Source organism: Sinocyclocheilus rhinocerous, unplaced genomic scaffold (assembly GCF_001515625.1).
Source record: "Sinocyclocheilus rhinocerous isolate Xijiao unplaced genomic scaffold, SAMN03320098_v1.1 scaffold4561, whole genome shotgun sequence".
Classification (NCBI taxonomy): Eukaryota; Metazoa; Chordata; class Actinopteri; order Cypriniformes; family Cyprinidae; genus Sinocyclocheilus; species Sinocyclocheilus rhinocerous.
In genome coordinates, this window is record NW_015657966.1 from 241,130 (window position 1) to 255,788 (window position 14,659).

At 38.2% G+C, this 14,659-nt stretch overlaps 1 protein-coding gene across 2 annotated transcripts in view; it reads left to right on the forward strand.

The window, feature by feature from the left end:
• Positions 1-8,138, forward strand: part of LOC107721813 (transcription initiation factor IIA subunit 1-like) — a 15,308-nt gene extending 7,170 nt beyond the window's left edge. For both annotated transcript variants that reach the window (XM_016529982.1, XM_016529980.1), the window contains exons 7-10: positions 1,691-1,792; positions 1,886-2,128; positions 3,704-3,793; positions 6,514-8,138. In XM_016529982.1, coding sequence (XP_016385468.1) covers positions 1,691-1,792; positions 1,886-2,128; positions 3,704-3,793; positions 6,514-6,621 — 543 coding nt within the window. In that variant the 3' untranslated portion in view covers positions 6,622-8,138. The remainder of the gene's footprint in view (positions 1-1,690; positions 1,793-1,885; positions 2,129-3,703; positions 3,794-6,513) is intronic.
• Positions 8,139-14,659: the final 6,521 nt, after the last annotated feature.

Consider the following 14,659-nt stretch of genomic DNA (forward strand, 5'->3'; position numbering starts at 1 on the left):
CTGTGCCAGCGCGTGATGTAATAAAACTGCAGCTCGTTAATAAACGTTTTTTTTTTTTTTTCGTTTTTTATCTGTTTGTGTGGTAAAGTGATATGTAGAATGCTTTATTTGCTTAAGTGTATTTAACTTCTTTATTTTAATGAATTATTATTTTATTTTATTTACTATTTTTATTTACTTTATTTACTTGCATGATAAAGAGAGCCACATGATAAGAGTTTGCCACCAGTAGCTTTTTCACAAACTGAGGTAAATGCTAATATTTAGGAGGAGGATGTCATACAAACAATAATAAAAAAAAAAACATGACATGGTAACATGACACTAAAATAATGCAATAAACATGAATTTATCCACAGAAGGTAAAACAACCTTAACATAGAATTAGGCATGGGCCGGAATGAGATTTTGACGGTATGATAACTTTAAGCAAAAATATCACGGTTTCACAGTGTTTTCGTTACAGCTCCAAAATGTGTTATTTTTAAATGACTGGGTAAAAAAAACTACTTTTTTTCCCGCTGAACACCATATATTTTGTTTTTGAACAACATACAGAATATTAGGAACAGTATAATTTTTTTTTTTTTTTATTTGTTTCCTAAAAAGAAGAAAAATAAAGACTGACATCTTTATTTAACCTAAATCTGTAATTACAGTTATTTTAGTTATATAATTAGTATACATATCATTTATATAATTTCATATCATTTAGTTATATAATTTCATGTACATAATTTGATTTAATAATAACCCAATTTGAAGCCAAAACTATGTTCTAACTAGCTTTGTGAAATTATACTACATGCCTGAACAAAGCAAACAGCAGAAGCTCTGAATGAGATGCAGATTCACTCTCTGACAGCCTGAAACACTGCTTTAATATGAACTATACAGAGACGAGATGGAAAGAAAATACCACGTAAACTTTTCTGAAGACAGTCAGTTCCCCTCAGAAACACATTCATATAAACCCCCAAATCAATATTGAGGATTTTCTTCCAATAGTTCGTGCATCATGAACAGCGAGTGATCTGCCTGCTACAGTATTTTTCTCTTTGCGTCCGTATTCAGCGTCTCTGGCCTGTGTTAACGGGCATTTACAGACTTCATATTTTCACATAAATTACATTTTGGAAAATGATTGCGTTGCAACGCAGTTTGTGCAAGTCCAGAACGGAGACGAGCTGCAATAAGACAAAAACGTCCGGTTGCCGATCGCGTAAGTTCCAGGGGAAGCTCATTAAGTTCGGCCATCCTACACGCACGTGACCGCTCACACCAACAGGAGGAGGGTCGTGTTACTCCCTACACTGCACTCAACCTGAGGGATTCCTACACTTTCAGTCTTTGAGGAGACATGAAAAACGGCGCATACCGCGGAACGGTATAACGGAAAATATTAGTGGTTTTGAAACAGTGAAATTTTCATATCGCGGTATACCTTGAAACCGGTAGTCGGCCCATGCCTACATAGAATAAACCTTTTGAATGGAAAAATCATCAAATTTGAAGTGTCACAGGGAATTTTGTTAATGTAAATTCATTGTAGAATGTAGAATTTTTACATGGTCTTTTACTGTTAAAATTACAGTAGCTTTTCAAAGTCTGGTGAAGAGTCACATTGATCTGTGTATTAGAGCAAGTGTGCAGTGAATGTGTGTCTCTCTCTCTCTCTCTCTTCATGTAGGTGTTGACTCCACTTCAGGGAGGCCTTTCCCAGCAGACCGGAGTCATCATCCAGCCGCAGCAGATTGTCCTCACAGGAAATAAAGTACCGCAGAACACTCAGGTCAGCACAACCTCTGACCTCAAGCATAAAGTACACGTCTCTGAGGTGATCTTGATAAATGTGTGTGTATTGAGAGAAGTTGCGTGTCTTTAGGTCATGCAGGCAACAGCGATGACTGTGCAGCCGGAACAGGGAGCTGTGCATGTACAGACTCAAGCACAGGCACTGCAACAACAGCCACAGCAGCAACAGGCCTCGCAGCAACCTCCCATGGTGCTCCAGGTGGACGGTGCAGGAGACACGTCCTCGGAGGAGGATGAAGAGGAGGACGAGTATGATGAGGATGAGGATGAAGACAAAGAGAAAGACGGTGGAGAGGATGGCCAAGTGGAGGAGGTACGTTCTGGAGGGTGTTATCGTTAACTAAAACCCATCAAAAACATGACGTATGAAAAAAGACAAATGGAGTATGTTAAAATAAAAACTAATTCAACATATAAAAGTATAATGTATAAATGATACTGAAACTATGCTGGTGCTGGACAGAAGCCAGTCTGGTTTGGTCCAGTCATAGTTTGTCTGCTTGACAAGTCTTTAAAGGAGACATATTATGCCCCTTTTTACAATATGTAATATAAGTCTCAGGTGTCCCCAGAATGTATCTGTGATGTTTCAGCTCAAAATACCCCACAGATCTTTTATTATATCATTTTGAAAATGTTTTTTAAGGGGAAGCAGAAACAAGCTGTATTAGAGCATATCTCTTTAAATGCAAATGAGCTGCTGCTCCCCGCCCCCTTTTCCAGAATAGAGCTGCGCCATTACAGCTCGGACCTGCTAAAAACATCTGTTTTGGTTCTGATTATCATGTTTATCGCGCTGAAATCATGCGTTTTAAACCATATGAGTTTAAACTTCATATATACGGTTTTCTGAGCGCACACAACCGAAGATGGAGTATGTTAAAATAAAAACTAATTCAACATATAAAAGTATAATGTATAAATGATACTGAAACTATGCTGGTGCTGGACAGAAGCCAGTCTGGTTTGGTCCAGTCATAGTTTGTCTGCTTGACAAGTCTTTAAAGGAGACATATTATGCCCCTTTTTACAATATGTAATATAAGTCTCAGGTGTCCCCAGAATGTATCTGTGATGTTTCAGCTCAAAATACCCCACAGATCTTTTATTATATCATTTTGAAAATGTTTTTTAAGGGGAAGCAGAAACAAGCTGTATTAGAGCATATCTCTTTAAATGCAAATGAGCTGCTGCTCCCCGCCCCCTTTTCCAGAATAGAGCTTGCGCCATTACAGCTCGGACCTGCTAAAAACATCTGTTTTGGTTCTGATTATCATGTTTATCGCGCTGAAATCATGCGTTTTAAACCATATGAGTTTAAACTTCATATATACGGTTTTCTGAGCGCACACAACCGAAGCACACGGACAAAAAGCGGCTGTCACTGCATGTGAGTACTAAGTTCTCATTCACACACAAGTTTACATTAAAAACACACACGAGTTATGTCTGTGACGGTAAACTGCTGGGAAATAAATCACGTTTATTTTAGATCTGTGTGGCAGCAGCAATATACAGTAAATAAATCAATAAATCCACTGATATCTTGTCTCCTCTGAGGCTGGGACTGTAAATAGTGTTCTGTGCTCGTCTGTGCAGCCAAAGACAGAACAGTTAGCATGTTTTGCTCAAACTTTCACCATGGCCTTAGAACTGGTACACCGTTGTCGCTTGCGAAAACACAATGATGGAGCCATGGGTGGAAACGTACAGATTAAGGGGCGGTAATATTATAATGAGATCCCTTTGCCACATCACTAGGGGAGCGAAATTAGACGCGCTCGTTTTTTCAGATGCTTGCAGAAAAAGGCTTACCAAAACAAAGTTACTGGGTTAATCTTTTTCACGTGGATATGTCACCTTTAAGTCTTTAAAACTTTTATTTCAGGAGCCGTTAAACAGTGGTGATGATGTCAGTGATGAGGAAGATCAGGAGCTGTTCGACACTGAGAACGTGGTGGTTTGCCAGTATGACAAGGTGAGTGTTTGTAGGTAACTTCTGTTACCTCATTATTATTATTATTATTATTATTATTTTTATTTTTTTTTAGTTTACGTGTAGTATAAGTTTCCTCTTCAATTGAAATTTTAAAACCATGAATAAAGGCTGCAAAAATAAATAAGAATGGATCTATACCATTTCTCTTTTTTTTTTTTTTTAATGGATCATAACTGGGCCCACATAGAATGTCGGTAGATTTCCACAGTTTTATACATAAATGTTATGCAAAGATATGATCGACAATATTATGATAGTCAATGGCATATTACATACCTAGAAATTTAATGCAAAAATTATTTCACTTATTTAACGTTATTTTACAAGTGAAATTTGACTTTGCATAGAGAAAGAGCTCTCTTTATCATAATACGACTTATTTATTGCTAGTTTAATATTTACTCTTTAGTTTATTTGCACAATATAAAATATATACAATAAAAAGCAACGAAATAGTCTATATACAGTGCAGGGAAAGGCAGAAAAGCCATATGGGCTTATTTAAATAGTTTTTAATAGTAGGGAAGATTCTTGCCTAAACCATATTGTAGGGCTGGACGATATGGCCAAAATTTATATCACGATATACTTCTTAATTTCGGTCGATACGATACAATTCCGATATCGATATGAACACTATTTTAAAAAACCTTTAAAAAAGTTTTAACATGTTTTTACTGATGGAATTGGACATTTGCTTCGAGAAAAGTGCATTTCTTTTAATAACCAATACAAATAAATAAACAGTATTATGATAGTTACATTTTTTTCCATGCAACTATCATAATGCAGTTTATTTGATCATTTAGTTTGACATACTACATAGCTAATTTAATGCAAAATATTTAAATACAGTTCTGTTTAATGTGATTTTACAAGTGAAATTTGACATTGGGAAAAATGAATTAGAACTTAAAAATAAATAAATAAATAAATAAATAAATATCACAGATATATAAAAATGGTATTATGATGGTATTGTCACTGACATATTAATGCTTAGAAATCTAATGCAAAAATCTTTTGGTAACGCTTTACAATGAGGTTCAATTAGCAGGGTTTCCGCGGGTCTTAAAGTCTTAAATTGTACAAGTCTTAATTATGATTTCAAGAGGTCTTTAAATTTGGGGACGGAAAGACCAGAATTGCGATATGGCTGAATGTGACGATTAAACTTCAAAAGTCTATGATTTCATGAAATAAACACGAGCGCTGCACGTTCAAAGTTCGGTGCTGCACTGCTTTGTGTACACAGTGTTACCGGGGAAACGGTTACATTTCTACCAAACGCTCCACCTGCTGTCAGAGAATGAATGAGCATTTTCAATAAAACTGTTGTTTTGTTCAGAGTTCAGACAAATGCAAAAATGTTTTTACCCTGCAAACTTGCAGAGCTTTAAATGTGAGCTGGTGGATCGATAAGAAGACAATGCATTATAAAAATCTAATAGGGGTGTGCGATTTGCATGGTCTGCGATAATATCGTAATTGTTGTTTTAACGATGTGCGATTTGATATTATAGAGTATATCGTGAAAAGCAAACAAAACACCTACAGAGTGCGCGCATACATTACATGAAGTCTAGTAGGTTAGACTAGTGCGCGTGCGCATTTATAGTGCGTTCTTTCACTACATGAATCAGTCTATTAAAATGCACTTAGAATTATAGATATGGGGCAGAAAATGTATAATTAATATCATTTCATATAGTTAATATCACACGAAGAGTGCCGTTTTTTCTCATTCAGGAGTCAGCTGTCGGCACAATTAGAGATAAGGTATCCGCATAATAACACACTCAGCAAAATATTGTCTAATTATCGTTATCGATAAAATCCCCGAAAATTATCGAGATATCTTTTTTTTTTTTTTTTTTTTTTTTTTTCACCCCCCAATTTCCACTTTTGATAAATTTAATGCATCTTTACTTTAAGTTAATATCACACGAAGAGTGCCGTTTTTTTCTCCAAAAGTCAGCATGATTACAAATGTGAGATTGATTTTATACAACAGTTCAATAAACAAGAAGTTAATATTAAGAGACTTACGTTTTAGACGCTATATTTCCTGTTTTTGCTCTATTTCTCCAACAAAAATTATTCCAAACAGCCACAGCGCCGTTTTGCGTCTCGCGTCTCTGAGCAACACGTGTTTCGTGTTCCTGAATGAATCAACCGTTTAAATGATTCTGTTCAATCGCAGTGACTCACTTAACAGTGACTTGCTGCCACCTACCTTGGTAACAGCCCAAATGCAAGAATTTGACTCAAAAGATGGTGCACCTTTTTAGAAAAAATGGCTTAAAGATAAAAATGCCCATAAAACCTGTTGGAAATAATAAATTTCTATCACTGCTGTGAACTGACCACACAGAATATGAAGAATATAAAAAAATCAGAAACCCTGAATTGGTTAATGTATTAACTAACATCAATGAACAATACATTTATTACAGTATTTAATAATCTTTGTTAATGTTAATGAAAATATAGTTGTTCATTGTTGGTTCATGTTAACTGACAGTGCATTAATTAATGTTAACAAGCACAACTTTTGATTTTAAGCATGCATTAGTAAATGTTGAAATTAACATGAACTAAGATTAATAAATCTTTTTTTTATTATTATTATTATTATTATTTATTTTATTAAATGAATGGTCCATGAAATTAAATTCAGACAATATCTTTTGCTTTAGATTCACAGAAGTAAGAACAAATGGAAATTTCACCTGAAAGATGGGATAATGAATCTGAACGGGCGGGATTACGTGTTCTCCAAAGCCATTGGAGATGCAGAGTGGTAACTGGTGAACAAAACCCAAAACTGTCCACTCTTAAGGCAAGACACATCAAGACCTGAAACTGTACATTTCAGGAGATTCCCAATTTGGGGGCTGAAGAGTAACGTCCCAGTGCTACTGTGCTGTTTGAGCGATATCGGCACAAAAATAACGTGCCATCCAAGAGATTTGTTTCTTTCTATTTCCCCCTCCTTTTAAGATGGCTCTTTTACCTGTAGAGTTTCACAGGAGTCCGTAACTTCTCTTTTAGAGCAATATTCTTGCCCCCTCAAATGTATGAAAATATTTTAGGCGCAGGGAGCCAATTTTAGCGCCTGGCGCTAACTTAAGGTGACTGGTGTGTTGAGACGGCCTTTTTACTGCAACCGTGTGTGTTTGTTGGTGATTTCCGTAGCTAGGTCAGCCGTATGAATCCTGTGTAAAGCAAATCATCCAACACGAGGACTATTTCATCACCATTTGCCACCTTATACAAACACTAAAACAAGCAACCAAGAACTGTGTTCCAATAAATTCCTTTCATATTTGCTATGTTTTTAGAACTTTGTATGTTCCACAGCAGAGATACCAATGAAAACAGGCAAGTTAAGTGTAACGTTGTCGATCTCACTAAATTGTTAACGTGTTTGTACGTCTGTCATGGACTTTTCTAACTGTACTCTGGCTAAAGATCTGCGCTGTCAGTATGATGCATGTTTTTGGGTAGTGCATCACAGAGCTTGCGTCGTCCTGCGTGTGTTTGTGTGCAATTATTGCGTTAGGTGTCAATGAAGTGCTCTGTCAGGCCACCCTTCATTCTTGCTATCAGGCTTATTTTACACATTTCTAGTAGTTCGTATTTATTCCTGAAGCTCAGGCAGCGTCGAATTTCGGGGGATGAAACCGAACTGTGCTCTTAATGATAGAAATGCTCCTTTCAGCCCGGTCTCTGCTGAGGAGGATTTCAACACCTGATTCTGTGCATTGTGGAGCTTTATTTTATTTTATTTTGTCCTCCATATTTTGTTTTATAGTATTTAGTCTGGCTTTTTAAGCGGGCCCTCATACAGTCTGGGAAATGACAGGGTGTTGTTCTGTGTCTGTATGTTCAGCAGTTGAAAGTATTGACATGCTGGTTTATTATATTATGTTCATTCTAAGATTGTTCAGTGAAATGGCCTGGACTAGTGTTGGGGCTTTTTTTTATTTAAATTTTTTTTTTTGTAGTTCATTACGCTCCTTGTTTGTGCCTTTCAGATTTAGTTTAGATATCAGGTCTTTTGTCTAAAGGGGAGAGCCTTTAACAAATTCTACAAACTGTACATTTCGCTTTGCTTTTCTAATGGTAAGTAAAGAATACTTCAGAACTACTGTCTGGTTTATGTGATTACCAATCAAACTGCTCTGTCTCTGATTCTCATCTCTATGAAGGCTGTGTTATGTAAGTAGAGATCTTTAGTATTTTGTTGAAACATTGAGTTTTATTATTTTTGCCTTTTGAACTTTATTAAAGCACTATTAAAATTGACTCTTATTCTTGAGCTGCATTTGCCTTTTGCAATTTGTCTTCTGATCAATGCTGCCTTGAACTTCAGTATAATTTATGTATTCATATGTAGAATTTTTCTTTTTTTGCAGGGGTGGATTCTTAATGTCAACATGTTGAAATTGACCTTACTGAAGATCTATCGTTAGTTATTCATTGCGGCACGTTACAGTCTTGTATGTGTTTTTCATCCAAATGTCATAAATTGTTCTGCCTATGAAACTACTTTCCCTTATTGTCATGCATTGTGGGTTATTAATAGTCAAATAGCTTTAGACATGATTTTAGCAAACTAAGCTCAGCAAAAATGTCCTCACGTTTTCAGCAAATTTCTTAACGTGTAAATGTTTTAAGTTCAACAACTGAGACGTAAACTGAACAAGTTTCACAGGCGTTTGATGAACAGAAAGGGAATAAAGAGTTTCAGAACAAAGAAGGTGATCGAGACACAGTGTGAGTATCTTGTGTCCACCGGCTGTTTTAAAGGGATAGTTCACCCAAAAATGAAAAATAAAATGATTTACTCCGCCTCGAGCCATCCTAGGTGTATATGACTTTCTTCTGTCAGTCGAATGCAATCAGAGTTGTATTTAAAAATGTCCTAGCTCTTCCAAGCTTTATAATGGCAGTGAATAGGGGTCAAGATTTTGAAACTCAAAGTACATCCATCCAAATTAGAGGTACAAACCGACTTTAAAGAAAAATGTCGGAGGATTTCGATATAAGCCAAGAGGAGACTGGGTTTCCTTTACTGTAAACAAAACTTGGTTCTCGAGAGACTAGCATATTCACACTGGAGCTTCCGCTATTCCTGCATCATCCGCTGGACGCCACTCTCTCGTGAACACGTGTACAACAGTTAGCGGAAGCTAGAAGTTATGGTTTATATGGTTTTAAATATGGATATTTTTCTTAAACGCATTGCAGCAGAAGGCCTTTGTTAACCCTCCCGGAACCGTGTGGGACACTTTTTATGATAGATTGATGCACTTTTGAATTTGCTTCAAAATCCCATTGACTGCCATTATAAAGCTTGGAAGAGCCAGAACATTTTTTTTAATATCTCCGATTGTGTTCATCTGAAAGAAGAAAGTCATATACACCTAGAACGGCTTGGGGCTGAGTAAGTCATGGGGTAATTTTCATTGTTGGTTGAACTGTCCCTTTAAGTACGACAGTGGATCTCATCCTCATGGACTGCACCAGATTTGCCAATTCTTGCTTTGATCTTTCACCAAGGCACTTGCAAGTTCTTAAAACACACGTCTGAGGGGCAACTGGTTTCATGGTTTGCCACTGCAAGGACGATTAGCTGTCCTCCCTGTAGCACTGTCTTAGGCATCGTATATTATTACAGACATTGCAGTTTATTGCTCTGGCCACATCTGCAGTCCAGGCCAGGAACGCTGGACCTCTTTCTCCTGGTGTTTTTCTGAGTCAGTAGAAAGGTCTCTTCATTGTCCAGTTATTATAACAGTGACCTTAATTGCCTGCCTCCTGTAAACCGTAAGTGTCTTAAGGACTGTTCCAGGGCAGCCATTGTTTATGGTTCACAGAACAAATATGAAAAATATTGTTTAAACCCGTTCCAATAAATATCTGTAAAGCTAATTTAGATTTTACAAAATTATCTTTATAATACAGTGTCCTGAAAAGGGACGTTTCTTTTTTTTCACACTTGGGGGACGTTTATGGATTTCACAATCCAGCTTAAGTAAAAGTCCCACCCAAAAAATATTTTTATACACGCTACCCTTCAAAAGTTTGGGGTCAGTAAGATATTTTTAAAATGTATTTTTTTTTTTAAAAAGTAGTCTCTTATGCTCAACAAGGTGCCATTTATTTGATCAAAAGTACAGTGAAACAGTAATATTATATACTCTTGTTGTCATGTGATACTGCCTGTGCATACCTTTTCCATCCTTGGAAATGCAAAAGTGTTTTCATATATATATATATATATATATATATATATATTAATCAGTTGGGTTTTAAAATACCAAAACTATTGCCATAATTATGTTAAGGAGTTAAACTTTTTTCCCCCATTGACTGCAGTTGGTCTCAACTGAGCTTGCCTTGCTGCAGCAGATGATCTGCCTTAATATGTGTTGTTCCTTACTACAATGGTCCACTAGGTGGCGATATTCCCTATATAAGTAATTGTTGACCATGTATGGAATCATAAGTACTAGCTTAACTGATTGGCAGACTGCAGCTGTAGTAGTGATGGCTGGGGGAGCATAAGGTGGGTTAAAATCCATGATTGTACAAATAACAGAACATTTAGGGAGTAACACTAAAAAACGAAGTTTGCCTATTTTCACCTTATTCTTTTTTTCTTGTCATACCTACATTAACTTCTTCCTCAGTCACGACATAAATGCTTCATCTGCAGTAAAATTTCAGTCTATTGCAGTTCCACACCTCCCTTCTCCTGAATCAGCACTTTTCTGCTGCAGGTCCATAGCATTACCCACTGAGGTTGATTGAGCACCATATGAGCATATGTCTCTCACTCTCCCATGGGTCCTCTTTCCTCCATTTTTTTCTATATGACATTCCTCTCGAATTTTCTATCACAGTCCATGTCCTAATACCTATTACTTCCTTCATCCCATCCATTCCTTTCGTCTGAGGTCACAATGCCACACAAGTGTACGTATATTCACCATCTGGGTTTATATGCCTCATCAATCTTCACATACACTCCATTAGGCTTGTAATGGAAAGGACAGCTGTGTTCATGTCTCGGTTTCATAAGAATTTTATGCCTGCAACAACATCAGCAGATTATAATGTCTCCCACTCTCTTTGAAATAGGTATGTTTTGGTGTGATTGTGGAAAGTACAGCAGTAACCCTGAGCTTTTATATTTATCACTGTCTACACCCACTTTACAGCTCTTCAGTGTCCTCTGTGACCCCGGCAGGTTGTTCACATGTATAGAGTGCTGTGTATTGAAGTGTGTTTTTCCACGTGGACTCCCTGACAGTTCAAACCTAGTGTACGTTATTGAATACTCACAAAACACAATGGTTATGTAATGGCGGAAGCAGATGATTCAAGCAGTAGAAAGACAATAGTCAAGAAACATTATTTAGGATTCTATACTTCAATGTTAATGATTTGATTCAGTTTGGGAGCTTTATGGATTTTTACATTTGACCAAAAAAGGGTGTTAAAATAGTTGCAGTTAGTGGTGGTGCATAGTCTCCTGTAAGTTAAGGATGTTGGGGATTTGGATTTTTCTCAGTGATTCAAATCTTTTAAATCAGTTCACTGGATGGATCCTTCTCTGAATCATTTAGTGGCCCTTGAAGCCAGTAGATGGGGACATTAAAGGAGCAGTCACATGTTCCGAATTCCAGTCATTTCAATAAGAATACCTACAATTGAAAGTTTAGCTTGAGGCTGAAAAAATTTCCAACAGAAAGCTGGATTGAAAGTGTCTTTTGTGTGAACTGTGCTTCATGCATTGCTATAATATTGATAGACACAACATCAAAACCACCTGCCTAATATCATGTAGGTCGCCCTCATGATGCCAAAACAGCTCTGGTGCATCGAGGCATGGACTCCACGAGACCTCTGAATGTGTTCTGTCGGTTCTGGCACCAAGACATTAGCAGCAGATACTTTAAGTCCGGCAAGTTGTAAGGTGAGGCCTCCATGAATTGGATTTGATGGTCCAGTACATCCCACTGATGCTCGATTAGATTAAGAACTGGGGAATTTGCAGGCCAAGGAAACACCTTGAACTCTGTCATGTTCCTCAAAGCATCCCTGACCAATTTTTGCACTGAAACAGGCCACTGCCATCAGAGAACACTATTGCCATGAAGGTACGTGGTCTGCAACAATCTTTAGGTAGGTGACACGTGTCAAAGTAACACAGACATGAATGCCAGGATTCAAGGTTTCACAGCAGAACATTGTCCAGAGCACAACACTGCCTCCACTGGCAGGCCTTCTTCCCAGAGTGCATCATGCTGTCATCTCCTCCCCAGGTAAATGATGCACTTGCACCCAGCCATCCACCTGATCTAAAAGAGAGCATGATTCATCAGACCAGGTAACCTTCTACCATTGCTCCACGGTCCAGTTCTGATGCTCGCATGCCCATTGTAGGTGCTTTCAGCGATGGACAGAGGTCATCATGGGCACTCTGGCGTTCTGAAGCCACGCAGCCCCATACACAGCAACTGAGATGCACTGTGTATTCTGACACCTTTCTATCATGGACAGCATTACTTTATTCAGCAGTTTGAACTACAATAGCTCTTATGTGTGATCAGACCAGACAAGACTAACTTTCTTTTCCCATGTGCATCAATGAGCCTTAGGAGCCCATGACTCTGATGACAGTTCACCGGTTGTGCTTTTTTGCACCATTTTGGTAGGAACTAACCACTGCATACTGGGAACACCCCACAAGACTTGCCGTTTTGGAGATGCTCTGACCCAGTCATCCAGGCATCACTATTTGGCCTTTTTTCAGAGTTACTTTTCTCTTGCCCTATTGTCCTGCTTCCAACTGACTGTTCACTTACTGTCCAGTAGATCCCACCCCTTGGCAGGTGTTATTCACTTCATCCGTCAGTGGTTTTAATGCTGTGGCTGGTCAGATTATACCGCAACAATAAGCGTCCAACCGATGTACAGGATGGAAAAAAGTCTTGCCGTGGACAAACCTCTTTGTGATGAGGGAGTGACGTGACCAGAAGCAGCTGAATGCTACAGCTGAGATGGAGTGTACGGTTTGATGAGAGATTGAAGATAGTAAGGAGCGAGACCGCTGGCAGTATTGCAGGCCAGAAACAGTGTCCTTAATTTCATCTAAAGTGCACTGACTGTTCTTGAACACTCTCTTGTTTCTTCTGAAAGGACATCAATACTGGTAGTGGAATAAAAGGACTCGGAGAGGCATCTCTATCTGCGGTGTAATGGAAAGATCAGACTTGGCTCACATGCTGGTCAGTGACCTTATGGGTTTAATGGCCTTGGAGGCCATGACACGGTGCAGGGTTCAGTAAAGCTAAACTGATGCAGAAACTGATTTGTTACTTCAGACCAGGAGAGACAAGATGACGAGAAACTGACATCAGATAGTCCTACCAATACGATATGGGCAGAGGCCCTGTGGTCAGACTGTTAAAAATACACATTTACACACATGAATGTATGCATGCATCCCAGGCTCGTCTGAAACATTTGAGACAGGGAAGAGCAAGGCGATATGCTGTAACATGCACATGCGATGAAAAAAAGCACACACCCACAACCTTATGTAATAAGGACTCTGCCGCTACAAAAAAAGACTCCACCACTTTATACATGATGAAGCAATGTGTAACAACTGACCATGTATGCATGCGTTTAAAGAGATAGTTTACCAAAAAAAAGCAAATCATTTACTCACCCTCATAACATTCCAAATAATCAATCAAAATCAAATTTGTCACATACAACTATACATATGACATGCAGTGAAATGCTTTTTACAACCACTCATTAAAATACAAATAATAAAGGTAAGACGTTTAAAAGTTAAAGAATAAAACTAGAATGTAGGAATAAAAGAATTTACAAAGAACCTGACTTACTTTCTTTTGTGAACGTAAAAGAAGATATTTTGAAAAATGACGGAAACTAAACATGACCCGAGTCCACTGACTTTGTATGGACAAAAATAAATAAATAATAAAATAAAATAAAAAGTATTGTTTAATGTTCAACAGAAGAAACGGTAATGTCATACAGTTTTGGAGAAACACCAGTTAATGCCAGAATTGACATTTTTGGGTGAACTATGCCTTTAAAAAACGGTTTATTCTTGGGTTTTGCAGAAAGCAGCGTTCTTAGCCGTAATTTAAACGCGAACGCTGTTTTCTTGCCTTTCAGGGACTTTGTAGAACGCAGTGCAGCACACAATTGCCTCCGACTGTGAACGCGCCGTGCATACGTGGCGTTCTAACAGGTGTTGGAAGAGTGCGCATGTGCGATTATTAAAGATTCCGAAAGATGCGGAGAACGCTGCGTTAAGAACAGCGCATGTAAACACGGCCGTAGCTTTTGTATCTTTTAACCACTTCTCGCAGCAGGCGTTTTTCTAGCGGGTATGTAAATCTAGTCAATAAGCAAAAGATTCTTTGAAAGTGTCAAACTTCAAAGCAGCGCTGAGACATTCAGGATCAGACAAAGAATAAATTAAGCTTTAAGAACCACAGGGGTGGAAACACAAAGGGATGGAGCAGACGCTCACCAACCCCCACCTGCAGTTTAGATCCCGGCCAGCAGGAGTCCGTCTGAATCTTTCATTCGGTGCTGCAGGCAAAACTTTGTGTGTGTGTTCCCTTTCATGGGAACTTCGAACTGCGTCCTCTAGGGGTCGCTATGGGGAACGCCTCGTCGTGACCCGTGTCTGAAGCATACATAGAAAAACACCAACTCGTTGGCCGGCGACAGCCATGACGTCACTACCGGTGCGACTATAGTATAAATAGGCGCCGGGAG